At 61.0% G+C, this 27592-nt stretch overlaps 5 protein-coding genes across 9 annotated transcripts in view; 4 read left to right on the top strand and 1 right to left on the bottom strand.

Moving 5' to 3' along the window:
• The window catches only part of APH1A (aph-1 homolog A, gamma-secretase subunit), a 42448-nt gene extending 38289 nt beyond the window's left edge, over positions 1 to 4159 (top strand). For both annotated transcript variants that reach the window (XM_064475225.1, XM_064475224.1), the window contains exons 2-7: positions 1614 to 1784; positions 2025 to 2098; positions 2340 to 2462; positions 2632 to 2759; positions 3174 to 3297; positions 3573 to 4159. In XM_064475225.1, the coding sequence (XP_064331295.1) occupies positions 1614 to 1784; positions 2025 to 2098; positions 2340 to 2462; positions 2632 to 2759; positions 3174 to 3297; positions 3573 to 3637 (685 nt within the window). In that variant the 3' untranslated portion in view covers positions 3638 to 4159. The remainder of the gene's footprint in view (positions 1 to 1613; positions 1785 to 2024; positions 2099 to 2339; positions 2463 to 2631; positions 2760 to 3173; positions 3298 to 3572) is intronic.
• Position 4160: 1 nt separating this feature from the next.
• On the bottom strand, positions 4161 to 8116 carry CA14 (carbonic anhydrase 14). The gene is made up of 8 exons (XM_064475223.1): positions 7235 to 8116; positions 6990 to 7132; positions 5590 to 5685; positions 5452 to 5518; positions 5195 to 5352; positions 4987 to 5113; positions 4761 to 4866; positions 4161 to 4628 (listed from the first exon to the last, which is right to left on the bottom strand). Exons 1-8 carry the CDS (start codon positions 7530 to 7532, stop codon positions 4547 to 4549), a joined length of 1077 nt encoding a protein of 358 aa, XP_064331293.1. The 5' UTR covers positions 7533 to 8116; the 3' UTR covers positions 4161 to 4546.
• Positions 8117 to 8511: 395 nt separating this feature from the next.
• CIART (circadian associated repressor of transcription) lies at positions 8512 to 11757 on the top strand. Its single transcript, XM_064475222.1, has 5 exons — positions 8512 to 9454; positions 10044 to 10360; positions 10592 to 10667; positions 10759 to 10837; positions 10965 to 11757. The coding sequence occupies exons 1-5, from the start codon at positions 8959 to 8961 to the stop codon at positions 11251 to 11253; spliced, it is 1257 nt and encodes a 418-aa protein (XP_064331292.1). The 5' UTR covers positions 8512 to 8958; the 3' UTR covers positions 11254 to 11757.
• A 52-nt stretch (positions 11758 to 11809) lies between these two features.
• MRPS21 (mitochondrial ribosomal protein S21) lies at positions 11810 to 13500 on the top strand. The gene is made up of 3 exons (XM_064475230.1): positions 11810 to 11894; positions 12178 to 12268; positions 13273 to 13500. The coding sequence occupies exons 2-3, from the start codon at positions 12186 to 12188 to the stop codon at positions 13451 to 13453; spliced, it is 264 nt and encodes an 87-aa protein (XP_064331300.1). The 5' UTR covers positions 11810 to 11894; positions 12178 to 12185; the 3' UTR covers positions 13454 to 13500.
• Positions 13501 to 14129: 629 nt separating this feature from the next.
• Positions 14130 to 27520, top strand: PRPF3 (pre-mRNA processing factor 3). 4 transcript variants are annotated; one of them, XM_064475118.1, is made up of 17 exons: positions 14238 to 14253; positions 14693 to 14772; positions 16195 to 16376; positions 17152 to 17282; positions 20477 to 20623; positions 21096 to 21179; positions 21284 to 21504; positions 21803 to 22109; positions 22786 to 22952; positions 23599 to 23681; positions 24257 to 24400; positions 24689 to 24788; positions 25304 to 25417; positions 25986 to 26104; positions 26696 to 26779; positions 26884 to 26945; positions 27255 to 27520. In XM_064475118.1, the coding sequence occupies exons 3-17, from the start codon at positions 16232 to 16234 to the stop codon at positions 27399 to 27401; spliced, it is 2055 nt and encodes a 684-aa protein (XP_064331188.1). In that variant the 5' UTR covers positions 14238 to 14253; positions 14693 to 14772; positions 16195 to 16231; the 3' UTR covers positions 27402 to 27520. The 4 variants fall into 4 exon arrangements, with proteins under 4 accessions (XP_064331187.1, XP_064331188.1, XP_064331189.1 ...); XM_064475119.1 differs by lacking the exon at positions 14238 to 14253 and adding an exon at positions 15529 to 15639 and having other exon boundaries at positions 14695 to 14772; XM_064475120.1 differs by lacking the exon at positions 14238 to 14253 and adding an exon at positions 15529 to 15646 and having other exon boundaries at positions 14695 to 14772; positions 16202 to 16376.
• The last annotated feature ends 72 nt before the right edge of the window (positions 27521 to 27592 follow it).

The following is a 27592-nucleotide window of genomic DNA, read 5'->3' as shown; positions in this document are numbered from 1 at the left end:
CTTGAGGGGGGCCGTTGGGGGCAGGTGTGGGGTGGGAGAGCCTTGAGGGGGGCCGTTGGGGGCAGGTGTGGGGTGGGAGAGCCTTGAGGGGGGCCGTTGGGGGCAGGTGTGGGGTGGGAGAGCCTTGAGGGGGGCCGTTGGGGGCAGGTGTGGGGTGAGAGAGCCTTGAGGGGAGCTGAGGGGGCCGTCGGGGGCAGGTGTGGGGTGAGAGAGCCTTGAGGGGAGCTGAGGGGGCCGTCGGGGGCAGGTGTGGGGTGGGAGAGCCTTGAGGGTGGCCGTCGGGGGCAGGTGTGGGGTGGGAGAGCCTTGAGGGGGGCCGTTGGGGGCAGGTGTGGGGTGGGAGAGCCTTGAGGGGGGCCGTTGGGGGCAGGTGTGGGGTGGGAGAGCCTTGAGGGGGGCCGTTGGGGGCAGGTGTGGGGTGGGAGAGCCTTGAGGGGGGCCGTTGGGGGCAGGTGTGGGGTGGGAGAGCCTTGAGGGTGGCCGTTGGGGGCAGGTGTGGGGTGGGAGAGCCTTGAGGGTGGCCGTTGGGGGCAGGTGTGGGGTGAGAGAGCCTTGAGGTGGGCCGTTGGGGGCAGGTGTGGGGTGAGAGAGCCTTGAGGTGGGCCGTTGGGGGCAGGTGTGGGGTGAGAGAGCCTTGAGGGGGGCAGGGGGGGGCTCTGGAGCAGGGCAGGTAGCACCGGGGGGGGCGAGGGGACAGTTGAGGGGGGCGATGGGCCAGGCAGGATCGAAGTGGTCAAGGGGTCAGGTCTGTGGTAGTTGAGGGGTTCCTGGGGGGGGGTTGGCAGCTGAGAGAGGGTTGGTGGGGGGCTGAAAGAGTCTGGGGTCAGGCAGCAGTGGAGGGGGCTTAGGGGGCAGCAAACCCAGAGAGGGGCTGAAGGGGAGATGGTGGGGCAGCCGAGGGGGTGTGGGGTGGGAGGCAGCGCCCTGGGGGGGCAGTTCTGGGGTGGCGGGCGGCAGGCTGTGCCTGGCAGGGGGGTCTGAGGAGGGTTTGGGAAATGGCCTATGCAGGTGGGGTGAGGCCATGAAGTTGTAGGGGGTGGAGGGGCTGTTCCCGTCCTGGGGTCCCCTCGCTTTGGGGTCTCCCAAAGCCTTCCTTGTGCTGGCAGAGCCACAGCCGCGAGCGGCGACACGCCATCCCTTCCAAGTGTTCGGCTCTTCCTTCGTGTGCCCGGTCATCCCTGGGGTCACGACTCCTGCCCCCGTGTCAGTGGGGGGATGCACTATTGAGAAAAGAGGGAGAGGAACGGCTCCGAGCAGCCGTGTCCCACCACGCTTGGCTTTCTGAGGGCAGCCCTGTGTTTCACCTCAAGGAGCAAAGCCTGAGCATCCTTCCCTGCTCTGCAGGGCAGCAGCTTTCCTCTGGGAAGGTCATGATGGGTGTGAGAAGAAAAGGAGGATTTGAGCTTACAAATCTGTTTGATTTTCAGCCACGCGCTTCCTTCGCGTGCCCTCCCCATGTGACAATGGCCAGGCAGCCCACGCCGCCGCCGCCAAAAACTTCCCCTGCTGAACGCGTGACCTGGGGCCCAGGCAAACCACGCAAGCAGCTTGGCACGTGTTTGCTGTGTGGTTCTGAGCTCTGGAGCATGAGCTTGGCGTTCCTCTCTCCCCAGGGCATTTTTCTGGCTGGTATCGCTGCTCTTGGCATCTCTGATCTGGTTCGTTTCGGTCCAGCTCAGCGACCGGGAGGACGCCAAGCTGCAGTACAGCCTCCTCATCTTCGGGGCCGCCGTCTCCGTCCTGCTGCAGGAGGCTTTCAGATTCGCCTACTTCAAGCTGTTGAAGTAAGAGCCCGTGCGAGGGCGGCCTGCTTGTGCCCCCTGGGGACGGGTGACCTGTTCTGGTAGCTGCGATCCCTCTGCTTTTTGCCTGGGGAACCCCACAAAGCATCTTCCGTGTCGGATCCTGGGAGAGAGCTGTTCCTTCTTGCCCCAGGCTCATTGACAACCCTCCCTTCCCCTCTCCTGTGTGCCGAGGCCCCTGTTCCGGGCTGGCCGCTCACGCTTTCTCTCCTGCCCGAGCAGGAAGGCAGATGAAGGCCTGGCGATGATCAGCGAGGATGGCCGGTCCCCCGTCTCCCTCAGGCAGATGGCTTACGGTGAGCACGAACCCGGAGAGGGCTTGGGCTGTCGCTGACCTCCCTGCGCTCTTCGGGGCTGCCTGGCAGTGGGACGTGTGCGTATCGGAGACTGGGGATGGTGTTGACGGGGCTAAAGCAGCCTTCCCAGTTCTTGTTCCCGCTCTCCTGCCGTTCCTTGGGCACAGGCGCTGTGTCCGGGGCTCGCGGCAGAGGTAGCACAGCTCCGGTTGCTCTGAGCTCAGTCCTCCTCCCTCCGCAGTCTCAGGCCTGTCCTTCGGCATCATCAGCGGCGCGTTTTCCTTCATTAACGTCCTGGCAGACTCCATCGGGCCGGGCACCGTTGGAATCCACGGGGACTCGCCGTACTACTTCATCACGTCCGGTGAGGCTGGGGCCGGTGTGTGCCGCAGGCCGGGGGCTCGTGGCTGAGGTGCTGCAGCAGCACTGGTTAGAGTCAGGACTGCAGCCCCGGCGTGTGGCCCTTCACCAAAGTGAGGAGGAGGAAGGTGGTGGCGAGGTCTGAGGGGGTCTGTGTCGCCCTCTTCCCTCAGCCTTCCTCACCATGGCCCTTGTCTTGCTCCACACCTTCTGGGGAGTGATATTCTTCGACGCCTGCGAAAAACGCCGCTACGGGAGCCTGGGGCTGGTGGTTGCCAGTCACCTCCTCGCCTCGGGGCTGGTGAGTTTGGTGAGCCAGAGCTGACCGGAGCTGCCCCGAAAGCTGTCCCCAAAGTAAAGCGGTTGTGGGGCCAGAGAGGGGATCGCAGAGACGCCCGCTGCTGCTTCAAACTCCCTAAATCTCTGCCGTGGAGACGTGGGGAGAGTCACAGCCCTCTTGGGTGCCTCCTGCCCAGGGCAGCCTGTTGGGGTGCACTTGGTGGAAGGGGGGCTAACGAAGGCCTTGGGGGTCGGACGGAGGATTAGCCGCTAAGCTCCTGGTGGGCAAAAGTTTAAACCTGAACTCTTGAGTTTGAGCCTAAGCCTGCTCCGCTCAGGGGGCCTGGCTCCCCTTTCCCCCCGTGGCTGTTTGGGGGGGCTGTAGGGGCAGCTGCCAGGCAGCGATGTTCCTAACACTGCTCCCTCCATCCCCCAGACGTTCCTGAACCCCTGGTACGAGGCCAGCCTGGTGCCCATCTTCATCCTCACCCTCTGCACGGGCCTCTGGTCCTTTGTCACCGCTGGGGGCTCCTTCCGCAACATCCTCAAGTGCCTCTCCTGTAAGGGGGGGCTGGGCAGGGAGGGGCAGGCGGTGGGGGGTGTCACCCCTGCAACGCAGCGGCTTTTTGGGTGGGTCTCTGTCGCCTTGTAGGCGTTGGGGGGGTCAGACATGGGCGCAGGGGGGCCCAGAGCTGCTGGGGTGGGGGAGGATGGGTTTTCCCTGCAACCGTTACCCTTTCATTGAACATCAGCCGCGTCTCCTGGCTAATGTGGGCTCCTGTGAACCCCGCAACAGGCCCCCACGCTCACCCTCTCCCCGCTTTCTGCCCCCCAGGTGAGCAGGAGGGTGACCGCAGAGTGACGACGTACTCGGCGCTGCAGGTGCCTTTTGAGGACTGAGCGGCAGCCGCAGCCCTGCCGCTGCCCGCGCCACCCCCAAGTGCCCTCTTCTCGGCAGCCGGAAGGTCAGGACGCTGCCCCCGCCTCTGCGGCTTGCTCCTCCGGTGCCGCCACCCGGCCGAGCCCTGGGCCCTCTCCGTGGCGCAGAGGCGGCTCCGTGCCCTCTTACGCTCCAGAGGGGGTTTTTGGGGTCCACCTGGTGCTTGTGGGTGCCCTGTTTAGCTTCATCAGGGACTCGGGTTGGACTTTTTTCCTTAGAGGGTATGGCTGGAGGGGGAAGGTGGGAGGGGGGGCCGGGTGCCCTGTGGTGTGGGCAGGCCCCCCCCTTCCCTCGCATTTCCCCCCTGGAGGGGCCCAACCTGCTGCCATTCCCCGCTCGGCCTCAGTGGAAGTGGGGTGACCCAGGATGGGGGGTGCTCTGCCCCGCTCACCCCCTTTCTGCTCCCCACTGGGTCTTGTCTGGGGGCACCCCTTACCCTGCTGTGCCACTGGGGACGGGGTAAATTATGTTTTTGATTCCGAGTCAAACCTTTTTAATAGTGCGACGGGTACCGTGGCAGGGAGGCGACCTCTGTGCTGGGGCCAGGGTGAGGGGTCTGCAGGGGGAGAGGGGTCGGTCCTCCCCACCTCGCTCTGCTCCCAGCCCCTGCCCGAGCTTCGGGGGGAGCACCCGAGGGTCGTGGTTTCTTGGGGCTGACAGGATCCGGCTCCACAGCCCCTTGGCGAGCAGCCCCGTTCCCTCCCCAGCGAAGAGCCGCCAGTGCCCTGGGGTGGGGAAGGGGCTTTATATCCAGTGGGGCCGAGGCAGGAGCTGCTGCCATGGGGGGGCTGAGCTGCAGCTGGCTCCTCTGGCAGGGGCAGAGGGCTGCGGGGCAGCGGGGGCCTGTCGCAGCCCTGCCCTGGGGGGGTTCAAGGGTGGGGGCCGTCGTCAGAGGGGGTGCGGCGGGAGGAGGCTTTGAACACGACATCCTGGTGCTGCGCCCTCCTCGCTCTGCCTCAGGGAGGGGAGAAGGGCTGAGATGAGAGTGATCGTCTCCTGGGGGGGCTCAGACCCTCTCATTGGAGTGTCCGGGCCCCCTGCTGGGGGGGGATCCATCCTCGCGGGGGGGGGAGGGCCTCTCACCGCATCCTCTTGGCCACAAAGTAGAGGGCGAGGAAGATGCTGAGGCAGCCAGCAACGGTGCCAAAGATGATGGCGATGATTTCACCTGTCGAATACCCCTCGGGCCCTGCAAGGGCAGAGCCAGGGCTCAGCACCACAGCCTTGCACCCAGCTGGGGCTCTGGGAGCAATTTTGGGGGTGTAGGGGGGGACCCTGCCCACCCCCCCCTTCCTGGGCGGCCTCTCACCCCTGGGGAAGGACGCCAGCACCAGCCGCTGGTTGAGCTCCTGCGGGGCCCGAAAATTATCCACCAGGCGCTGGGGCTCAGGCTCGGCCGCTGCCGTGGCGTAAAGGGTTCCCTGGAGCTGCTCTAGCTGAAATGGGGAGGGTGGGGGGAGTGCTGGGGCTGCCCCTCTCCCCAAAACCAGAGGGTTTCACCCCAGAGCGGGCCCTACCTGGGCCAGGCTGATGTGGACAGGCTGCTGGAAGAGGGTCCAGAGGACGCCCTGGAAGCAGGGAGGGGTGGTGAGGGACCCGTTGTAGCGATAGTAGAGGTCCAGGCGTGGGGGCAGCAGGTCCTGCACGCTGAAGGAGGGGATGGCCGTCGTCTGTCCTGGGGGGGGGAGCGGTTGGGGGGTGTGGGATGAGGGGTTTGGGGTTCCCCCTCCCTGCTGTCTCCCCGAGCTTCCCCCCTCGCGCGCCCTTTGCTCACCTGCGTAGCGGATGCTCCCCAAATGGCTCAGGATGTTGTTGTAGGCGGGGTGGGGGTCAGCACCCACCTAGGGGGGAGCGGGGGGGGAGGTCAGGGCTTTTGAGGGGTGAGGGTGGGGGTGTTTTAGGGTCCACATACCTCCAGGAGGACACCGAGCACGGCCAGCCCCCCGGCGTGGTGCTGCGCCTCGCTGGCGTTGGCGTAGCGCTCCGCGTCGTAGTGCACCACGTGCATCTGTGGGCAGAGAGGCTCCACGCGGGGCGGGGGGGGGGCAGAGCAGGGACCCCCCCTCAACCCGTGCCCCCCCAGTCACCCCCTTTCCCATGCCTTGTTCCCAGCTCCAATCCCACACTGCTGCCTGCGCCTGTCTCAGCACCTCTCGCGGTGTCTGGCCTTGCTGCTGCACCCGTTCCTGGGTCCTGTCACCTGGCCCTGCGCCGGTTCCTGCACCCAGACCCGTTCTTGCTCCGTTTCCTCTTCCTGCACCCATTTCCTGCACCTCAACCCCTTCCCCTGCCCTTTCCCCTGCATTCTCCTATGCCTGCATGCGACTCCTGCACCTAGACCCCTTCCTGCGCCATTCCTGTGATGGTTCTTGCACCCAGACCCTTTCCCGCACCCATCCTGCCCTCAGACCCATTCCCCACCTGTTTCCCTGCCTGCTTCCTGTGCCCAGATCCGTTTCCTACACCAGCTCCCTGTTCCCATTCCCTGCACCCAGTTCCCTCACCCAGTCTCTTCCCTGCTGCCATTTCCCACCCCCAGACCTGTTTCCTGCACCCATTTCCCTGCCTTTTTGCTCTACCCTGACCCATTTCCCATATTCCCTGCACCAAATTTCCTGCTCCCACGCCTATTCCCACGCTGGTTCCCACACCCAGATCCCTTCCTGCACCCATTTCCCGCCCCTGTCTCTGCCTCTTTCCCGTGCCTGGACCTGTCTCCCACTCCCTACACACAATTCCTGTGCCCGGACTCCTTCCGGCACCCATTTCCCTGCCTCTTTCCTGTGCCCACATACATTTCCCATTCCCTGCTCCCACACCCAGCCCCATTCCTGCACCCATTTCCCACCCTCAGACCCATTTCCCGCACCCATTTTCCTGCCCTTTTCCTGATCCCTGACCTGTTTCCCACACCAGGACTCCTTTCCCCATCCCCTGCACCTGTTTCACCCAGCCAGCCCCATTCCCACACCCATTTCCCGCACCATTCCCATGCCAGTTTCCCCACCCAGCTCCATTCCCACTCCCATTTCCCACCCCATTCCCACGCTGGTTCTTGCACCCAGCCCCATTCCCACTCCCATTTCCCACCCCGTTCCCACCTCCAGCCCCATTCCCGCTCCCATTTCCTACACCCAGACCCATTTCCCACCCCATTCCCCCACCCATTTCCTGCCCCCAGACCCATTTCCTGCCCCCAGACCCATTTCCCACACCCAGACCCATTCCCATGCCATTTCTCACACCCGTCCCCTTTCCCAGGCCGGAGCCCATTTCGGGACCCCCACCCCTTTGGGACCCCCGCCCCGTTACCTCGGCGGGAGCACGGCGGCCGTCGAGGAGATGCTCAGCACCGCCGGCGTGGCCGGGCCGAGCCCAGTGGAAGTGGAGCTGAGCGGCGGCGAAGCTGCGGGGCAGCCCCTGCAGCCGCAGGGAGGGCGGCAGCGCCAGCACCGCTGCGGCCGGGGCGGGGGGACGCTGAGCGGGGCCTGCGCCACGCAGGGACCCCCCCTCCCCGGATCCCCCGCCCCCCGCCCCAAACCCCGGCACCCGCTCACCGGTGTGGCCATTGTTGGCGAGGGCGAAGGCCGGGGTGTCGGGGTGTTGGTAGCCCACGGGGCGGACGGGCGGCAGCGAGGGGTCCGGTTGCGCCCATCGCGTCTGGATGTCGATGGGCGACTGGGCTCGGCCCCCGCACGCTGGGTGCCCCTCGGGCCAGTGCTGCTGCCCGTGGGGGCCTGGGGGGACCCAGGCATCCAGGTGGGCCCCCCACCCCCTCCTCAGGGACGTTGCTTTACCCAGCCTGGCCCCGTGACCCCAACTGCCCTCATCGCCCCCCAACCAAAACGAGGCCATGGTGACATTCCCAACGTGCTCGTTAATCTTCTGGGGACAATTTTTTCTGGCCGGGGGAGCAGGGACAAAGCCGCGGCCGGGGGGGGGGGGGCCAGGGGGTCCCCGTGGGCCGCAGGCCGGGCTTAGCCGGGATTTGGCTGGGGCCGGATCTTAATTGGATTTGGCAGCCGGAGCCTTACGTAAAAGAGCACAATGGGACCATTGGAGAGCGAGGGGGAGCCGGGGTCCGGGCTGGGGGGCACAGGGGGCTGCACCCATCCAGCTCCCTCCATTTGGGGGCACCCGGCTGTCCTGTGGGAGGGAACAGGGGGCTGCACCCATCCGTCTCTGTCCTTTTGGGGGGGACACAAGTGTTGGGGGGGGCTGTGCCCATCTGTCTCGCTCCCATCTGGGGGTCCCAGGTGTCCGGGAGGGTGGGGGCGCGGGGGGGGGGGGTGGGGCGCTGCACCCATCAAACTCCCTCCCTCCTGGGGGGACCCGGGTGATGCCCCTCAGCTCCGGGGTGCGTGGGGCTGTGGATTCGGGGTGTGGGAGAAAACGGGGTGTGGGTGCCTGGGTGTGGGGGACCCCACTCACCCTCATACGCCCAGTGGGGACCTGTGGAGGGAGAGCAGAGGTGTTGGGAGCCGGGGGGGGGCCGCAGTTCGGCTGGGCTCCCCGGGGGCCCCTGTGGGTGCTGGCGGGTGCACCCCAAAGGGGGTCCCGCTCCCGGGACTCGGGGTGAGTGCCTGCGGGGGCGGGGTGGGCACTCACCGGCGGGCAGGGCGGGGGCCAGGCCCCCCAGCAGCAGCAGGGCTCGCAGCATGGCGGGGGGTGTGGGGGGGGCCGGGGGCTGCTGGCCCGGCCTTAAATACTGGGGGGACGGGGAGGGATGGAGGGGCCATCCGCGGGGCGGGGGGGGGCCTGGGAGGGGCTGGGGTGGGGATTTGGGGGGGGCTGGGGGTGCTGTGAGGGGCTGGGGGGGACCCTGAGCTGGGCGGGGCCGGGGGCCTTGAGGGGGACCCTGGGGCGGGGCCGGATCCTGCACGAGGTCCCCTCACTCCGCCTCCTCTTCCCCAGCCCCGCCCCTCTCTCTCAGCCCCGCCCCCTTTCCCACCCTCGCCCCTCCCCCGGGCGGGGCCGCTGACAGGAGCGCGCGCCCAGGGCGCCCGGCCAGCGCCCTCCTCCCCGCGCGCGCGCGCGCTGACATCACCCAGACGCGCGCCCCCTCCACCACGTGGGGGCCCACGCGCCCGCCCTCTCCATTATGTAACGGCGCCGAAGCGAGGCCGCCCTCCTCCCATTGGCCGCGCCGGGAGTGACGCGCGGCCGAGGCCACCGCCCATTGGCGGGGGGTGGGGGCGGCCCCTCGTGCCCACCCCCTGCCTCGCGCGGAGCCCCGTGACCCCGTCCCGCCCGCCGGGGGGCGCTGTGTCCGCGTCGCCACATGGAGGGGGCGTGGCCGCTGCTCCCCCACCACCATCCCCAAACCCTCCCGGCCAATCAGCGCGGGGCGGCCTCCGCATTGGGCAGCGCCGGCAGCGGCTCGGGCCAACGGGAGCGAGGGGGCGGGGCGGGGCGGCGAGGTCTCCGCCCGCTGCCGGGGAGAGGCGGCCAATGGGGGCGCGGCGGGGGCGGGGCTCAGCGGGAGGCACGTGCGGCCGCGCACGTGTCCGCGTGGGGCCGCCGCAGCCGGGGCGGAACCGGCACCGGGACGGGACGGGGACGGCGGCACCGGGACACCGATACCGGGACTGAGGCACCGGGACGGGGACAGCGAATCCGGGGCACCGGCACCGAGACAGCGGCAGCGGGGCGGCGGGACACTGGCACCGGCACTGAGGCACCGGGACCGGGACAGCGATACCGGCACCGGGACACCGGCACCGACCGGGACACGGGCACCGGGACGGGGACGCCAGCGCTGCCGCAGCCGGGAGCAGGTGGGACCCGGGGTGGCCGGGCCCGGTGGGGGGTCCTGGGGCTGGGGGGGGCGTGTCCGGGGTATGGGGGTCCCGGTGGCAAATGGAGGGTCCCGGGGCTCCGCCCTGGGTGGGGGGGTCCCGGTCCTGGTTAGGGGGGGTCCCCGTGGTGGGGGTCCGCACCTCAGGTGAAGGTCCTGGGGGTGGGGGCTCCTGGTGCTGGGGGTGGGGTCCTGGTCATGGGGGGGGGGGTATCAGTCCTGGGGGGGGGGGGAGTCACTGTTCTACGGATGCGGGGTGTCCGGGGGGGGCGGGTCCCGGTGCCGGCGGGGTGGGGGCCTGGAGGGGGCGGGTCCTGGGACGGGGTGGGGGTACTGGGAGAGGGGGGGGCTTGCTCCTGGGTGGGGGGATCCTGAGCACCGGCTGTGGGAGGGGCCCATGCTGGGTGGGGGGTCCCGGTCCCAGGTGGGTTCCTGCACCCCCCCCCCCCCCATGCCAAGAGGTGCTGCTGCAGGGGGTGGGGGGCACATACACGCGGCATTTTCTCTGCTTTTCATTTATTTCCCAATTTCCCCATTTTTTGCCCTCTTTTCTCCCTCCCTCCCCGCAGGCAGCCTCAGCCGGGCGACACCGGAGCTGAACCCCGGGAGTGGCTCCGCCGGGGGGGCCCCCCCCACCATGGAGCCCCCCGCCCGCGCCTGCTCCTGCGGCTCCCCCACCCCCAGCCCGGGGGGTCCCTCCGACAGTGAGGCCGAAGCAGGGGGACCCCCCACAGACCCCCCCAAACCCGAACGGAGCCGCAAACGGCCAGACAGAGCCCCCCCTGAATCGCCCCCCTCATCACCGAATCGCCCCCCGAAACGACCCCGCAAGGGGGACGGGGGGGGTGCCCCCCCCAGCGATGGCGACCGCCTTTTTGCCCAAAAAGTGAGTTTTTGGTAGTAAAATGAAAGAGCGGCCCCAAACCCAGCAGGGGGGGTGAGGGGGGCGGGGGGCGCAGTGTTTGGCCCCTTAAAATGCATCTCTGCACGGCTCTGCCTCAGTTTCCCCACCTGAAATGGGGTGCGGGGGGGGGGGGAAGGGAAAGTGGGGAGGGGGGTGACACCCCCTTCCCTGTTCTACATCAAGCCACCATCATCTTCCTCCTCTTCCTCGCAGTGCCAGGAGCTGCGGGGTTTCATCCGGCCGCTGGCGGAGCTGCTGGAGGGGCTGAAGCGGGGGCGATACGACCGAGGTGGGCACCTCCCCCCACCCCAAACCCTGCACCCCCTTCCCCCCTTCCCCCCCCCCCCGAGGGGGACTCACCCGGTTTTGGGGTTCCCCAGGGCTGAGCAGCTTCCAGCAGAGCGTGGCCATGGATCGGATCCAGCGGATCATCGGGGTCCTGCAGAAGCCTGAAATGGGGTGAGCGTCACCCCAAGGGTCCCTGGAGCTGGGGGGGGGAAGGGGGGGGCACCCCATGGCGGGGTGTCCCATCTCCCCTCCCCCCCCGCAGCAGGGTGACAGGTGCTTTCTGCCCCCCCCACCCCAGGGCGCGGTACCTGGGGACGCTGCTGCAGGTCGAGGGGATGTTGAGGCTCTGGTTCCCCCACGTCGCCCCAAAACCCCCCCAAGATCCGACCCCCGCTTCTGCCGCCCTCCTCCTCCTCCGCCGCCGCCCCCCCGCCGGCCCCCCCGGAGCGCCCCGCTGCCGCCGCCCGCCTGCAGACACCCCCGCCGCTGCCACCCCCGCCGGGACGGCGCGCCGGGGGGGGCACCCCAAAACCCACCGCTCTGACCAGACCGGGCCCCCCGTGTCCCCCCCGGCGCCGGATGCGTGACAACCCGGCCCCCCTCCCCGGCTTTTTCTCTTCGTTTTCTTGGGTTTTGCCTTTTTTGGATTTTTTTTTTTTTTTAAATATTGTGGACGGTTCGACCTGCGGGCGGGCGGGGGGGGGGGGCCGAGACCCCCCCGGGGAGCCCCAAAACTCCGGGGATTGGGGGGGGGTGCGTGTGCCTTCGCCTGAGCGAAGCCCCCTCCCCCGGGGGGGGGAGGAGTCGTGCCTTGGTGCACGGCGGGGGGGGGGGCGGGGATACGGGGGGGAGGGGACACGGGGCGGGGGGCTGGCCCCCCCGCCGGGCCCGTGTCCCCTCCCCCTGCGTGGCGGTTTGGGGGATGGGGGGAGGGGGTCGTTTGTGTCCCCCCCTACCCCCGGCCCTGCTGGAAGCAATAAACGCCGCGGGAGCGGCCGGGGCCACCCGGTACCGGTGTCCTCTGTCCCCCAGGGGGTTGTCGGACCCGCCCCCCCCCTCCAGGTCCCACCCCGTGACCCGCACCCTAAGCCTTGACACCCCCCCCCGATCCCGGCTCCGTAACCCCCATCTCCCCCCCCAGTTCCCGCCGCGGCACCGGGAGCTACTTCCGGTACCGGGAGCCATTTCCGGTGCGGGGAAGCACTTCCGGTTCCGGGTTGTTGGGACAGTGAGTGGAGCGGCCGAGGGACCGGGACCTTTCGGGGGTGGGGGGGAAACCTTACCGGGACCCTTCGGGGCAGGGTGGGTGCCGGGTCCTATCGGGACCCTTCGGGGACCCTACGGGGGCGGATGGGGGGGGTGCATCCACCGGGACCCTGCAGGGGGGGACCGGGCCCTACCGGGTCCCGCAGTAGGAGGTGGGGGGGAAGATCCGCCCCGCCGCGGTTGCGGGGCCCGGGGCCGCCCCGTCCCACCCGTGTTTCCCCCCGCTTCCCTTCCCGGTCCCGCAGCCGCCGCCATGGCGAATCACCTCCGGTTCGTGGGCCGGACCGTCATGGTGCAGAACGGCAACGTAGAGGCGGCCTATGGGGCCCTCAACAGGTGAGGGGGGGTCCCTTGGGGGGTTGGGGGGACACACCGGGGCCGTGCCGGGGCTCCCGAGCTGCGTCCGGCCGCAGGGTCCCGCAGGACCGTCCACTTGAGGATGCAACAATTGGACTAATTAAACCAGGTGTAATTAGTCACCGGTTGAGGCCCTCCTGACCCCCCCACCCCGTGCTGCAGCCGCGGGGACTTCCCGTTCCAGTTCACCCCCCAAATTGGGTTCAAAACGTACATCTTTAGGGGTTTTCTCTATACTAAAGCGCAGATGGCGACGGGAGGGCTTTTCCTGCCCGCTCTCCCTCTTCAGATGCAAATTTAATTAAAATGAATTAAAAAAACCAAATTGGCGCAAAACCAGGCGGTGCCGCCGGTGACGGCTCCTCGCAGGGGCAGCGGAGGAGGAGGAGGAAGATGACCCTACCTTTGTTTGTCCTGGCTTAACGAAGCTCTGAGGATGATGAGGAGTGCCCTTTTTACCCTCGGCTTGCCGCAGGGGGACGGAGGATGAGGAGAACCAGCTGGGGAGGCCGAAGGCCTTTGGAAATGTCAGTCCCTTGCAGGGTCCTGGCCTCCTTCAGAGCGTCCTCCTGCTCCAGTGCAGGATCCCCACGGACCGCAGGAGCCTGGCCTGCCTCACCATGGTCCTCCTCCTCCCTCCTCAGTGCCTACAGGGCTCTTCCTCTCCCATTTTCTCACTCCTCTGTGCAGCTCCTCCTTCTTCCAGGAGGTTTTTTCCCCTCCCTTTCCCGAATCCATTGCCCCAGCGGCAGTTCCAGTGCCGGCTCAGCCATGGCGGGTGGTGCGTCTGTGCCGGAGCCGGCCACCCTTGGCTCCATAAGGTGTGGAGAGAAGCTGCAAGCAGCTCCTCACAGGATCCACCCTGCAGCTGCCAAACCCTTGCCGTGGAAAGGCTTCAGCTCCGGGACCGCAGCCACAGAAAGCGGGGTGTCTCACTTCTTCTCTCCCCCTTCCTCCTCCTCCTCCTCCTCCCCCCCCCGCAGGATCCTCTCGCAGGACGGCCTGGTGGAGGTGGTGCGGCGGCGGCGGTACTACGAGAAGCCGTGCCGGCGGCGGCAGCGGTTGGCGTACGAGGCGTGCCGGCAGGTCTACAACGCCGAGATGGGGCGGAAGATCGCCTTCCTGGCACGGGGCAGCCGGCAGGACCCCTGGGCAGGCTGCTAGGGGCGCCCCCCCTCAATAAAGGCCCCTCCCCTCTGGTGGCGATTTAATTTCGTGTTAATTAATGATGGCTGATGGGGGGTGTGTGGGATGGGACTGGACAGGGGTTCCCATGGGTGGGAAAAGGGGGGGAGGGGGTGTGTCTCCAGTCATGTGGTGTGGGTGGTGCTGGGGGTATGTCCCGCCCATTTCCCTGCATGTCCCGCCCCTTTTCTTATATGCCCTGCCTCCTCATCTGCATGCCTGCTCCTTTCCCTACATACCCCGCCCCCTCATATGTATGCCCCGCCCCTTTCCATTAACTCACTGGTTCTCATCTGCATGCCCCACCCCTTTCCTTGTCTCACTGCCCTCACCCGCAGCTGCTTTCCCTCCACGCCCCGCCCCTAATATGCATATCCCGCCCCATTTTCCTATATACCACGCCCCTTTCCAGACACGCAGTGCCTCCATCTGCATGCCCCGCCCCTTTCTCCATGCACAGCACCTTACCTGCATGCCCCACGGGCCCCGCCCCTTCCCCTACACAGTCCCTCATCTGCATGCCCCGCCCCTTCCATGCACGCCCTGCTTCTCTTCTGCCTGCCCCGCCCCTTTTCCCCACACGTCCCCGCCCCTCCTTTGCGTCCCCGCCTCTTTCTCGTTCAGCCCCACCCTCCTCCTTCCCGTCACCGCACGCGCCACCGCACGCGCAGGCGCCGCACGGGCCGTTTCCGCTTCCGCCCCGACGTGCCGTCGCCGTCAGGGCCCGCCGCTGACCGGGCCGGGGCCTACCGGGGCCGCGCCCCGCGCCGCGCGCGCCGGTGAGGGACGGGGGGGCCCGGGGGGGGCGGCGGGCGCCTGGGGGGGGGCGGCGGGAGGGAGAGGACGCGGCCGGGGGAACGGCGGTACCGGGGAGGCCGCGCCTGAGGCGGCCCCGTGACCGGGCGCCGGCCCCGCCGCCGCGGAGCGCTTCGCCGCCGTCGTTCCGCCGCACCGGGAGCGGGGAGCGGCCGGCGGGGGCAGCGCGGCTTCCTCCGGGCCGCACGAAGCCGCCGCCCCCGGTAGTGGCGGGAAGCGGGAGGTGTCCGGGCCCCGTCGGTACCGGCCGCGGGGGCCGCCGGGGATCCCCGGCACCGGCTTCGGCGCGGGAAGGCGCGTCCTTGCCATGGGGCACCCGCGGGCGCCTCGCCGGGAATTCCGACCTCAGGCGGGCGAGTTTGAGGCAACGAACCCAAAATCTTTTCTTTTTCTCTCTAAAAGAAGCAGTTCGTCCCCGGACAGCGCCGCGGGAGCACCGGGCGCGGGGCCCCGCCGCTCCGGGGAGCAGCGTAGCGCAGACGGTTAGTGCCTAAATATGTATATATATATCTATAATACAAGCCCCCCCGTAGGCGGAGTTTCCTCCCGGGTGCCTCGCTGCGCGCCAGCAGCCCCCACGGGCCGAGCCCCGGGTCCCTCCAGACACCGAACGGCGTCAGCTCTCCCGGTGTTCTGAGGGAAAACACCGTTAAATGTGTCACGTATTATCCCTAGTACGGTAATACAGAAGTTTAAGATTAATCTAGAGTTTAAAAGAAGCGCTAATTACCAAAGTTCTGTATTTAATACCACGCCTGCACGGAGCTGTTGATGTGTCAGCGCAGTAATTAACGATTTCCACTCACCTTCGACCTCTGGCTTTGTCCCGGAGCATCAATATGTTGCAAAGGTAGAACTTAGAGGTGAAATTCTGTAATAATAAATGTCCTTCGGGCTGGATTTGATGCTACTTTTTAATAAATCTCTTGAGAAATTGTCTGTGAAAAGCAAAAGATGGCGAAGGTTTGGAGGGTTTTGGCCGCGGAGAGGTAAGAGCTCGCCGCGGGCCCCCTCGTCGCCACTTTAAAGCTGTCGATTTATATGTCTTGGCTCCCAAATCGAGTAATGCTTCGTTAGGGCTAACGCTCAGGCTCTTAATCCTCAATTTCAGGCACGATAACGGTATTTGATGGGATTTCTGTTAAAAAAAACTCACGTTAACGTCGAGGCTTTTTCCTGTGGGGAAGAAAGGCCGAGGTCAAACATATTTCCTTAAGAAGATTTTCTCCTGTTTCCAGATAAAGGAGACTTGGTTTCCAAATCAGATTAGGGAGCCCGGGCGCGTAATTAAACGTTCTCGCGTCTGCAGGCCGTGCCCGACACGGCGTGAGAACCGCTAACGATCACCGCTGAGTTGTTTTTTGCTGTGAAAATGGGAAAAATACGTGAAATTTTGGCTTTGCCAGCCGCGCCCGTGGGTTTAAACAGCGGAGGCCGCCAGGCACGTGCTGAGTTTTGAAGTATGGGCGAAGTGGCGCGTGTGAGGGTCTTCTGTGTCTGCCCGAAGCGTCGTTTAGCCGACGTTTAGTGAGGTGGGCTTGGGGTTGCTCTTCTGAAACTATCGAGCGCGGGTGTGCGGGTCTGGAGGTGCGGGTAACCGGCCTAGCAGCCGTGCAAAAGGACTGGGAGGAGTTCGGAGAGAAGCCGAGGCGTGGAGGGACGCCCCGAGATTTCCGTTGGCGGGCCCTGATGCTGCGTCTCAACTGCTCGGGTCGCGGGCTCCTCGCTGCCGAGGCCCTTCCTGCGCACGTGGTTTGTCTAATTTCAGCTTGTGTTTTAAAAATAAGGGAGCAAAAGGCCTCTCCGAGAGCTTTCACCGCTTGCTCAGGAAGGAGAAATCACCGAAGCAGCGAAAATCTGGTGCTTTATTTTACTAGCCTGTGGTTTTCTTGTCGTATTTACAGGTACGAGCAACAGAATTCAGTTCAGCTCCTGGCAAAGATGTCGCTCTCCAAAAGGGAACTGGATGAGCTGAAACCATGGATCGAGAAGACGGTGAAGCGAGTCCTGGGCTTCTCGGAGCCCACCGTGGTCACCGCAGCGCTGAACTGCGTCGGGAAGGGCATGGACAAAAAGAAAGCAGCCGGTACGTCCCGTGGGCTCCACCCCTGCCCCTGCGGCTCGTCGTAGAGGCCGCCAGGCCCTTCAACAGAGAAAATAGGTGCACACAAAGCCTCAAATAGCCTTGAAACAGCCTCAAATCAGATTTAAACTCGCTCCCTCTGTTCCCAGAAGCCTGACCTGACGCTGAGCTGCGCGGCAGGTTGGGGTGCTGTCGCCGCTGGCAGTGTCTGGGGGGGGAGGGGGGCAAACACCGTCCTTGCAGGCGTGAAATTGGGTCTGTGTTGAGTTAGTTTTATAAAACAAACAAACCCCCCTCAAAGCTGGAAGCTCTCGAGCGTACGCGGGGGTGATTCTGACCCAGGCTCGGTGAGGCGGAGGTGAGTACCTACGCAAATCCACGCAGGCAGGTGAGACGCGATCAAAAGCCTTGGAATATGTTACAAAAACCGTTACAAAAACTTCCGTTAAAATGGAATTTAAGGCCTCTTTCCCCCCCCCCAAAGGAGTTGAGAATGAGAATTTAACCCATGGAGGGGATTCTGACCATTAGAGCCCTAATTTTTTCTAGCCGAGGCCTGGACTGCCTTAACCCTTCCGAGTGTGATGCTCTGAGAGCAGGATCCGCGGATCCCGGAGGCCTCGGCGCCCAGGCCGCAGGCCCCGCCGTGTCAGCAGGGTTAAATCCACCTTTAAATAAGCGTTTTGCAACTCCGCGGAAGCCTCTGCGAATTCTCCGTCCTCCTCCTCGCCCCGAGCGGCGAGTTCTTGCCATTTACGCGGCGACTTCTCTTTTCCAGACCACCTCAAGCCTTTTCTTGACGATTCCACCCTGCGATTTGTAGACAAGCTCTTTGAAGCGGTGGAGGAAGGCCGAAGCTCCAGGCACTCCAAATCCAACAGCGACCGGAACCGGAAGCGAGAGTTGAAGGTGATTATTGATTATTGATTGCTTTTTGGTTTGGTTCTTTTTTTTTTTATTTTATTTTTCTCTGTCGTTGGTGGCCGTGGAGGCAGCACCGGTACTCTGCCACACTTTCCTCTTCCAGAGAGGTACATCTCGTACTGCTTAAAAGTTCAAGAGAAAAGACCCTTCTCCATGACGAAGTGTGTGAGCCTTTACCTTTCGGTTCTCTTTACCTTCGGACGAGGTAGCGCCACGCTGTCCTCGGTGGCGGCTGAGGTGGAAGCTTGGCCTTTTCACGTCTTTAACCATCCCTGCCAGGCTCGTGCAGCGGAATAACGTCACAAACGCTCCACCTCTCCCGTTTTTCTTCCGCGCTCTTCACCCTTGCATTGGCGGGGCTGTGTTTTCAGCTGGGAGGCGGGGGTAGGTGCTCCCGGCGACATCCCCGTTGCTCTTCCTTGCCCAGAGGCGCTGCGTTTTGCTCTGCCAGCGCCTCTCCCCGTCAGCGGGCGAGCGGGGCTCTGCGGTGGGTGATCTGGTGGGTTTCCATTCTCTTTTTTTTTTTTTTTTTTCCCCCATCCGGAATCAACAGAGGGTGGTTTTTAACAAGCCCCGTCGTAGCACAAGGTTAATTACGGCAGGGATTTACCAGCTCTCTGGTGTTTCTCCCACCTAACGTTTGTCTGGGATGGTGGAAGTCTCGTGCGACCAAACCTGTTTTCACCTCCTTTCTTCTCTTGAAGACTTTACTCGCCATCTTCTGGAATTGCATTTTTTCCATCACTCGCATACCGGGTTTAAAAGGGGCTACTCTCCGCGCTGCTCCCCGCTTGCAAAGTAAGTTGCCTTTCGCTTTTTCCGAGGTTCCTATTTTACGGCAATCTGTTTCTCTGACAGTTCTAGTCGGCACTTAACCTCAGATAGAATAACCCTGCTCGGGATTTGGATCTCTTCAGGTGTGTTGGAAGGCAGCTGCTGTCGCTCCCTCATTTCTGTTAGAAACTTGCTTTTTCTCCCCCGCTGTCTGGCTGAGGCTGTAACCGCTGCCGGAGAAGGGTCTCCTCCAGGCCTGGGTACGTTCGCCGGCTCGGGAACGGTGCCTTCCGTCCCGCAGAGCCGGTACAGCCCGGGAGCAGCAGCGCAACCCAATTTACTGATCTGCAGAGGTTTGGGTTCACGTTTCCCAGCCCTCTGAGAGCGGTGGTAGCTTAAAAGGACTTCAGCCTTTCTTGGTCACAACAGAGGTGCCAAGAAGTGTCTTTCAAGTATTTCCATGCTGCGGTTCCACTTTAATTTGGATGTTGGGCTGGCACAGCCACGGGGCTGGTAGAAAAGCGAGGTTTCAGCCAGGGTGGTGGATCCTCGCTGCTCCCCTCGACCCTCTTGCTTTTGATCTCTCGGGGAGACGGAGAGATAGGGACGTTGTCAATCCCATCGCCGCTCAGGGCCTCGCGGTAGCAGGATTGCAGGCTGCAGCCTGGCGGGGTGACTCTTGCAGCCCCGTGGCACCGCTGAGGCGTGTGGATCCCGCCTTTCTTCACAAATTTAATCCGGGTTGTGCCCGCCTTCAGCCTGTCTTGTCCCCTCATCTTCCTCGTGGCCAGTGTGCTGCAGGACAGGGGGAAGGAGCAGCATCCCGTGGCAGAGGGGATCTTGCGCTGGCAGAGCGGAGCAGGGATGGGGCCGGAGTAGGCAATTCTTCTCCAGCAAAGCGTCCGCCGGGGTGTCTCGCGGGACCGCAGGCGGTTAACGGTGTTCTTGGCTTCCCAGCTAACCCAAAAGCAGGGCTGGGAAGCGGCAGAGCAGAACTATCCTCTCTTCTTGGCTCCTGGAGCGGGGACGGGCGTCCCGCCTGCCAAATCATCAACCCTTTCTTGGGAATTACCTTTCTTGGAGGTCCTCCATCAAGATCTAGACATGTCCTGACCCTCCTGTAACATGAGATGGTTGTCAGATCACGGTCGTACTTGCGGACTGCCCACCCCCCACCAACCCAGTGCAGGTTTTAGGGTTGATTTTGTGCTCGCCCGCTTAGATCTTGTAGCAACGAGCAGTGGATTAATTCAGAATGCCGCTTACTGGTCACGTTAGCCGTCTTCGGCGCGCCGCCAGGCCTGCCTGCGCTCTCCTTGGTTAACTCTTGTGGGGTAGGTCGTTGCTTGGGAAGTTTCAGGAACTAAAACGTAACGGTTTACACACTTTATACTATGGGCAAGTCCTTTCTCTTGAACTTGTAGGTTTTCCAAGAAGTACCTGTGTCTGGATGAGGAAGTGTCCTTGTAGAATATGAACCGTTATAGTGAAGAAGGGATTGCAACTAACGCTTACAACCGGTGTGTATATTTTCTTTTCAAATAACACCTTGACACACACACGCACACACACACACACACGCTCTACAGTAACACCAGTCGCACGGACAAATCCAGTTAGCCGTACCCAAAACAGGCGCTGACTAGACGAAATCCACAGCCGCAGTCTCACGAGCTGGGGCGTGCTTGAACAGAGCCCCCACGTCAAGCGCACCTCGCCTCTTGTTTTGTGACCCTCACGCTGCACGCGAGTCCCTCAGCGCGGTCGTTGTTCCGCCTGCTCTCCGAACCGTGCTTCTCCGGAGCGGCTCGGTTTGAGCGCAGCGTCTTTGGATCCGAGCTGGAATCGGCCGGGTTGGAGCGTGAGGCAATGCCGTGGGGGTCCCTGCTTGCCGCGGGGGTCCCTGCCAGCCCCGGTTCTGGGGCTGCACCCTCCTTTTGGGGAGGACGTGGTAGGACAGCGCGGCTTCCTTCACCAAACCCTCTGAAGTTGGCGGAAGACATGAAAACCATTTTATCCCAGTTGGGTCAGCTTGTGGGCAGGCTTATTTTCCATCTCTCCGGGTAGCTGAGCGAGACCTTGTATCTCCTCAGTGCCAAAAAAACCCCAACATTGACCACCTGAGAGAACCGTGGTGGCTTTTACACAGGCACATCCCTGTGATGTCTCCTGTCCTTCAGACTCTTGGATGGATCATCATTGGTGCTTCTCTGGTGAGGGACTAGGGCACAGGCTTCACACGGGATTACCGGTACATCAGCCTGCGTGTGCCGCCCTGGAAACTCCGAACCGCAGCACGGTGCCGGATCTGATCCGCGCAGTGGTTTCTCATCTAAAAACAGTGGCTGCAAGGAGAACTCTTTTGGTTTTAACCACAGTTTTCTCTTTCTCTCCTTTTGCATTAGGATGTGTTTGGTGATGACTCTGAGGTTTCCAAGGAATCTTCCGGCGTCAAGAAGCGGCGCATACCGCGATTTGAGGAGGTTGAGGATGAGCCTGAGGTGATCCCAGGCCCGCCGTCAGAGAGCCCTGGGATGCTGACCAAGCTCCAGGTCAGTCTAACTCGGCTGTGCTACGTGAGCTCTGGCCCGGAACACAGGGCCCCGCGGCTGAGATCTTGAATCCCAGCGTGGTTTAGCATTTATCGTAACTCGTATCACAAGCTGAGCAAGCAAATGGCAAGTTGCTTTTGACTGTCCTTTGTTTGCTGCGGTCATTGCCTGCGTTCACTTCACAAGGCTCGCTGCCGCTTGTGCGTTAGGCTGACGATAACGGGAAGGCTTTGAGGGACACAAGTTTGGATGTTCGATTCCACTAAGCTGGAGAAAATGGTCTTGGTAGAGGGTGCCTGCCCTGGTAGCGTCGTCCTCTGCAGCTGGAGGTTGTTGGTTTAATCGGAGAGTGGTTTGATACAATTCTTTTCTCACTAAGGTGGCTTTGCATGCGTTTGCAGCTGTGAAAGGGTGCTGAGGACTCCTTCTGATAGAGGGAAGAAAAACTCACTGTCCAATTTTCTTTCCACAGATCAAACAGATGATGGAGGCAGCCACCCGGCAGATTGAAGAGAGGAAAAAGCAGCTCAGTTTCATCAGTCCTCCAACACCGCAGGTACGTACCGGAAGCAACGGGCAAACCCCGCGGTCGCCGTTTCAGCTACGACGTGTTGGTGTGCCAGAGCGGGCACGTGACAAAACTTCTTTCTCTGTCAACAGCCAAAAATTTCGTCTTCATCCCAATCGGAACGTCTCCCCATCGGCAACACGATCCAGCCCTCGCAGGCCGCGACGTTCATGAACGATGCCATTGAGAAGGCCAGGAAAGCTGCGGAGCTGCAGGCTCGAATCCAGGCTCAGCTGGCCTTGAAACCAGGGCTCATCGGCAACGCCAACATGGTGGGGCTGGCCAACCTGCACGCGATGGGCATCGCGCCGCCGTGAGTACCTGCCGTTTGCCGTGTAATCCTGACAGGATTCTCCAGTACTGTTGGTTTCCTTAGCAGTGGCCTTAAGGGCCCCTGAAGGAACAAATTTAATATTAAAGAGGCAAAAAGGAGGTTGCCCCTTCCTTGGGTAAGACTCCCAGCTTCCGCGCATGAGAATTGAGTCCTTTCGGGACTGGGATTTGAGGTTACGAGGGCTGGTTTGGTGCTTACCGTGGAAATAAGGCTGACATTTCCTTTGAATTCACGCCGCGCTCGTGTTTTAACACAATGTTTCTCGTCTTGCCGCCAGGAAAGTGGAGCTGAAGGATCAGACAAAGCCTACGCCTCTGATCTTGGATGAGCAAGGCCGAACTGTTGATGCGACTGGTAAAGAGATTGAGTTGACTCACCGCATGCCAACCCTAAAAGCAAACATCAGAGCTGTGAAGAGAGAGCAGTTCAAACAACAGCTTAAAGAAAAGCCCTCGGAAGATATGGAGTCGAACACTTACTTTGACCCCCGGGTCTCCATAACCCCAGCCCAGCGTCAGAAACGCACCTTTAAGTTCCATGAAAAAGGCAAATTTGAGAAAATTGCCCAGAGGTTGCGAACGAAGGTATTTGAGGTCTTGCCATGCTAACTGACAGCACGGAAGTGAGGGTTCGGTTCGGGATGGGAGTTGATTCTCCTCTCCTGGGAAGCGAAGGGATGCCGTGTTGGCTTTGACTTAGAAGCTTTTCAGTAAAGTCACGTGAAACTTTTCTGTCAACGCCATTCCTGTCGGGAAGGCAGGGATCCAAATTAGAACGTGTGTGTGGAAAGCGTTCTCTTACAGCTGTCTTCACCTGATGAAAGGCAAAATCTTTTGGAAAAAGATTGAAAATTTCCAAAGAGAATAGTTAATTTTCTGGCCGAGTGCTCTTTCCCCAGAGGTGGTCACCTTAGAGGTGGAAATTCTGAAGGAGTCTTGGTAAAATGCCCAAGTTCCTGGGGAGAGAACAGCTTCATTAGACAGAAAAGCCCAGGGATACGATGCCTAGGGAGACTTTCCTTTGGGATCGCTCCATGCTCCTAGAAGGCTCAGTAGTAAGACCGGATTTTTGGAGAGTTTATGAGCTTCTGCAAAAGCACTCCACGGTCACGCACTGTGTTGTTTCTTCTGCGGCCTGCTTCAGATTGCTTTAAAAAACCCCACTAAATAATTCGGCAGGTGCATACGTATTGTGCTTTTCCTGGAGGTTGTGCTGTCTTGGAATGACCTTTATGTGCCATTTTCCTCTCCTTGTTCTCAGGCTCAGCTAGAAAAACTGCAGGCAGAGATCTCTCAGGCTGCCAGGAAGACGGGGATACACACTTCCACCAAGTTGGCTCTTATTACCCCGAAGAAGGAGCTGAAAGAGGGGGAGATCCCGGAGATAGAGTGGTGGGACTCCTACATCATCCCTAACGGCCTCGACTTGTAAGTAGTTTCCTTGCTGGGTTTTGCATTCTGCCGCAGGAGGAAGCTCGGGGAGCTTCTCGGGGGTGACACGGTGGTTTGTTGAGTGCTTGGGTGAATCGGGCCAGATGTATGTGCTTGAGCTATTGAATTCCACCTCCCTCGTCTCCGAGATTCGGGTGGGCCCTAGGTTTGCTCCCAAAGTCTCTCTCGGGGCTGGTGGTAGGCAGCTGCCCGTCTCCCTCGTCGCTGTTCCTCCAGCGACTGAGAAAGGTGACTGCCCTGGAGCTAGAGGGATCTTTTTGGCCCAAAAGTTGGTGGTGTGGTTCGGTTTTGGTGTTTTTTTCAAGCACGAGCGCGTGTTCTGTACAAGTTCTTCACGGCGGAGCTGTGGGAAGCCTGCCTCCTAGCCGTGAGATGTGGGTGGGTATTCCACCAGGGGAGACACCTACGCATTAATACTATGTCACCGCGTGGCTCCTTCAGCACATCAAGCTCTGATCTGTGCTTCGGGTAGGGATTTGTGCGTGTCACGTACCCGCCACGGCTGGCCCGAGGGAAGCGTTACTCTTTTTTGTTCTTTTTCTTTTCTCATGGTTTGTGTTTAAGGGAACGCAGGAATTCAGGCTGGGAGGTTTGCAATGACGCCCAACTCTCTCCTTTCTAGAAAAGGTGGAACGTCTTCAAAGAGAGATGAGTACTTTGGGATCACAAACCTCGTCGAGCACCCAGCGCAGCTCAACCCGCCAGGTACTGCCCCAGTTTTTGGTCAACCTTGCTATTAAATTAGACACCAAATACTCGGAGCAACTGGCGCTTGGTGGGGCAAAAGGGCACGCAAGCCCTGGCTTGTAGCGCCGCAGCCCAGTGTCTCTTGTTCCCGTGAGGAGCAGAAATTGTGCAAAGATAAGTCGGAAAGCTCTGCAAAGATAGCTGAAATTGGGAGGGAGAGTCTGTGCCCTGTTTTTGGAACCTTGATATAAGCCCTGTAGCGGTTACTAGTAGCTTGCGATGGCCTGCTCTCTGCTCGCCAGGGTAGCGGTGCGCACACAAGCTCCTCATCTCCGGCAGGTTGGGTTTGACCTTCTTGCCCTGAAGAAAGGACATAAAATAACCACAGAGCATTTTACTTTTCAGTAAAACCAAAAAAATAGCCAAAACCCGTTTTCCTGGTTCTGTGTTTGGTGCAAACAGCGGTGCAGAGGTTGGGTTTGTGGATAAAGCGTGGATGTAACGGAGCGTGGTACGGGTGTAACGGTTGCAGGCAGTATTTTCTCTTATTTAAAAGCAGATTTATGATTATCTCACCTGGTTTCTCCTCCCAGTGGACAGTGACACACCAGTGACCCTGGGGGTTTATTTAACTAAGAAAGAGCAGAAGAAATTACGGCGACAGACTCGGAGAGAAGCCCAGAAGGAGCTGCAGGAGAAGGTTAGGCTGGGCCTGATGCCACCGCCAGAGCCCAAAGGTAAATGACGGCTGCGGCAGGCAGGCTGCGAGCAGAGCTGCGGGCTAACGCGGGCCCTCAGCCGTCAAACCAGCGGCTTGGGCCAAGCGTGGGGTGTTTTGGGGAATGCCGCAGGCAGCGCGGCCTCTGTGGGATTGCCCGGATCTGTGCGTTGGTGTGATCCGATACCGACCCGTTACAGTCGGTTTACGAGGCTGCAAACGTGCCTGGTGTTTCCGTGCTCTACCGTGTCGGCAGGCCGGGCTCCGGAAGGAGCCTCGCTCAGCTCCTCTCCCGTTTCCCTTGCAGTAAGAATTTCAAATTTGATGCGAGTACTGGGGACGGAAGCTGTTCAGGACCCAACAAAAGTCGAAGCTCACGTTAGAGCACAGATGGCGAAGAGACAGAAGTAGGTGGTTCGTTGTGCCTTTGGGGTTTTTTTGTCATTTTTAGATGGATTTAGCACTGGTGCTGCCTTTGTAGAGAATGAAAGCCCTGAACTGATGCAGGAAAGCAGGAACAGTGTGATTTTTCTGCGTGTTGCTCTTGTAGCCTGCTTCAGCTGCCTTGAACAACCTCCGCGAGGCCTGGGGGGAGCTGGGGCTTGGAGATCGGCTCTTGCCACTGGAGGGTGGTCTCGTACCCTGTATTAAACGAGTTTCTTACTGCGATGATGATCACTATCGCACTTGTTACTAATGAATGTTTTCAGGGAAGTGACCGAGAATGAATCGGACTGGATGAAAAAAGCCCACGTGCTTCTAATTCAGGCAGGTGCAGGCAGAAATATGGGCAAGAATTGCAGCTGCTTTGGGATCCGTGGAACACGTTCTGTGCTTAGGAAGAGAAGGATCCGTTGCGATGCCATAATGGGTACGCCGTAGGCTGCGTTTTGCTTATCGCTTCGTCTCTCTTTGCATCTAGAGCTCACGAAGAAGCAAATGCTGCGAGAAAGCTCACGGCAGAACAGCGAAAAGCGAAGAAGGTTAAAAAGCTGAAAGAAGACGTCTCGCAGGGAGTTCACATAGCTGTGTACAGGTGAGCGCCGGGCTGGGCGCCCTCGGCGGATGCTTCGCCGTACGTCTCTTTCTTAATAAACCTGACAAATGCCCTATAGAAACGTGCTGATGGAGAGGAGCAACCTTCAGTGGGAGGACTGTGCACCCGCTCGTCGGGTTTTCATCAAGCATGAAAGAATCCCGGCCTGTAGCAATTACGCTGTCCCAAAAGTCATGTCCATTAGCTCTGTCCTTAACTCATCCCATTGCAGCTGAGCATTAAAAATGCATCAGGTTTGGAGCACTTCAGCTGGGATTAAAGTTTCTGGTGAGGAGAGCCATTTCCCAGCTGTCAGAGCTCACCTGGTACGATAATACCCAGAAATTGGGAACCTTTCAAGATCTAAATGAAATGAGAATGGGAGGGGACAGACACAGCCTCTCTGAGCGGTCCGATAACAAATGAGGTGGGAATAAAGCCCCTGAGGAGCTGGAGGAGGAAATGCTGGGCCCAGTCAAGGCACTGCAGGGAGCTCTTATGGCTGGGGATAATAGTTCTGTTTTTCCACAAATGTGTTTTGTTGGTTTTTTTTTTATCCTACCCATAGGGTCAGAAACTTGAGCAACCCAGCAAAAAAATTCAAAATCGAGGCGAACGCTGGTCAGCTGTATTTAACAGGCGTGGTGGTTTTACACAAAGATGTCAACGTGGTCGTGGTAGAAGGAGGTGAGGACTTCTGAGGCAGGCTTTTGGTCACGGCATAGCGTTCAAAAGCTTCCCTCTAGCAAAAATTACTGTGCAAATTGTTGACTGAGGGTTATGGAAGGACAAGGAAGTAAGGAGGCTGTTTGAAAGTCCTTTAATTACGGTTCTAATGGGGTTAGCGCTGACTGCAGAGAGCACACTGTAATCCAGTTAGGAAACCCTTCAATGCTGAAGGGAAAAGCACTTGATTTGAATCCTTGATGCTCTGAGCAGATGGCTTAGAGCGAGGAAAGCCTCAGCTCTCAGTCTGGTGTGGTTCCTCATGGTTTGCGCAGCTCTAAGTGATTTTTGTGAGGTGTTGAAGAGCCTGTTTGGCAGCAGGAAATCCCGAGGTGGCCGAGAGCTGAGTGCTGTGCCAAAGGATGCGGGAAAGGCTCGGCCATCCCGGGGATATTAGTGCTGGGTCGGCCTGGCCGCGCTTTGCTTGCTGTGCCTGGTTGGCTGTGCATGATGGGGAGTTTGAGGGCGTCGTTTGGCTTCTGCTCTTTTTAGAACCTCCTAAAAACTGAAAGTTAAAGGAATTTTTGTGAACGCTGTCTTGATTCTCCCCAGGCCCGAAAGCACAGAAGAAATTCAAACGTCTTATGCTTCATCGAATAAAATGGGACGAGCAAACATCGAACACAAAGGGAGAGGGTAAGTGTAATAGTGTGAGTGGAGGGGGTGGTGAAGCCGCTCTTCTTCTGCCTTTAGGACTAAAAATAGCTTGATTGAGTGTTTTGGTTTTTTTTTTCCTTCAGATGATGAGGAGTCCGATGAGGAGTCCGTTAAGAAAACAAACAAATGCTCTCTGGTTTGGGAGGTGAGTGGTGGGCGTAGTTCAACACGGGGGCTTAGGCTGGAGGGAAACAAGCCCCGTCTGACAGCAGCTGAGGCAGAACCGATGTTCCGAGGCATTGGATCAGATGCAAACCTGCTCCTCTGGCTCTTTCTGTAGCGTTTCTTGAGCTGGAGCAGGGCAAGGAGCCTCTCCCCCACACAGTACTCCCCTTAGTCACGTGTCAGCCTGAAAAAAGGTTTATTCCCGGGTACCCCGAGTCATTGGGAGCCGTGTTTCCCATGACTTTCCCCCAGAGTTGGGTCGGAAAAGGTCCCTTTTCTCCTCCCCCAGGGCACAGCGAAGGACCGCAGCTTTGGAGAAATGAAATTTAAGCAGTGCCCCACGGAGAACATGGCACGGGAGCACTTTAAGAAGCACAGCGCTGAGCACTACTGGGATTTGGCCCTCAGCGAGTCCGTGCTGGAGTCCACAGACTGAGGCGAGGGGGCTGCTGCTCCCCTCCTCACACCACAACCCCACTGCCCCATCTCGGACGAGCCCCTTCCTCCCTTTGCTCTCCTCAGTGCAGCGATTAAAGACATATTTTTTAAAACAAATCACCGTTATGCTTGTTTTCGGGATAAAGGGAGGGGGTGGCGGAGGCTGGCTGATGCTGGGTTTTGCCTTCG

Source organism: Phalacrocorax carbo, chromosome 28, assembly GCF_963921805.1.
Source record: "Phalacrocorax carbo chromosome 28, bPhaCar2.1, whole genome shotgun sequence".
NCBI classification, from domain to species: Eukaryota; Metazoa; Chordata; class Aves; order Suliformes; family Phalacrocoracidae; genus Phalacrocorax; species Phalacrocorax carbo.
Note: the sequence above shows the minus strand (reverse complement) of the source record. Positions and strands in the feature narration are given on the sequence as shown.

Excerpts from the sequence above, each read along its gene's own strand:
- CA14 (XM_064475223.1), bottom strand. The coding sequence starts at position 7,532 with ATGGCCTCGTTTTGGTTGGGGGGCGATGAGGGCAGTTGGGGTCACGGG. Across the intron at positions 5,519-5,589 it reads TGCTCGGTGTCCTCCTGGAG|GTGGGTGCTGACCCCCACCC; the intron begins GTATGTGGACCC and ends GCTCCCCCCTAG. Across the intron at positions 5,353-5,451 it reads GGGGAGCATCCGCTACGCAG|GACAGACGACGGCCATCCCC; the intron begins GTGAGCAAAGGG and ends TCCCCCCCCCAG.
- CIART (XM_064475222.1), top strand. The coding sequence starts at position 8,959 with ATGGAGGGGGCGTGGCCGCTGCTCCCCCACCACCATCCCCAAACCCTC. Across the intron at positions 9,455-10,043 it reads GCTGCCGCAGCCGGGAGCAG|GCAGCCTCAGCCGGGCGACA; the intron begins GTGGGACCCGGG and ends CCCTCCCCGCAG. Across the intron at positions 10,838-10,964 it reads CTGCAGAAGCCTGAAATGGG|GGCGCGGTACCTGGGGACGC; the intron begins GTGAGCGTCACC and ends CCCCCACCCCAG.
- MRPS21 (XM_064475230.1), top strand. The coding sequence starts at position 12,186 with ATGGCGAATCACCTCCGGTTCGTGGGCCGGACCGTCATGGTGCAGAAC. Across the intron at positions 12,269-13,272 it reads GCCTATGGGGCCCTCAACAG|GATCCTCTCGCAGGACGGCC; the intron begins GTGAGGGGGGGT and ends CCCCCCCCGCAG.
- PRPF3 (XM_064475117.1), top strand. The coding sequence starts at position 16,232 with ATGTCGCTCTCCAAAAGGGAACTGGATGAGCTGAAACCATGGATCGAG. Across the intron at positions 17,283-20,476 it reads ACCGGAAGCGAGAGTTGAAG|GATGTGTTTGGTGATGACTC; the intron begins GTGATTATTGAT and ends CTTTTGCATTAG. Across the intron at positions 22,110-22,785 it reads CCCAGAGGTTGCGAACGAAG|GCTCAGCTAGAAAAACTGCA; the intron begins GTATTTGAGGTC and ends CCTTGTTCTCAG.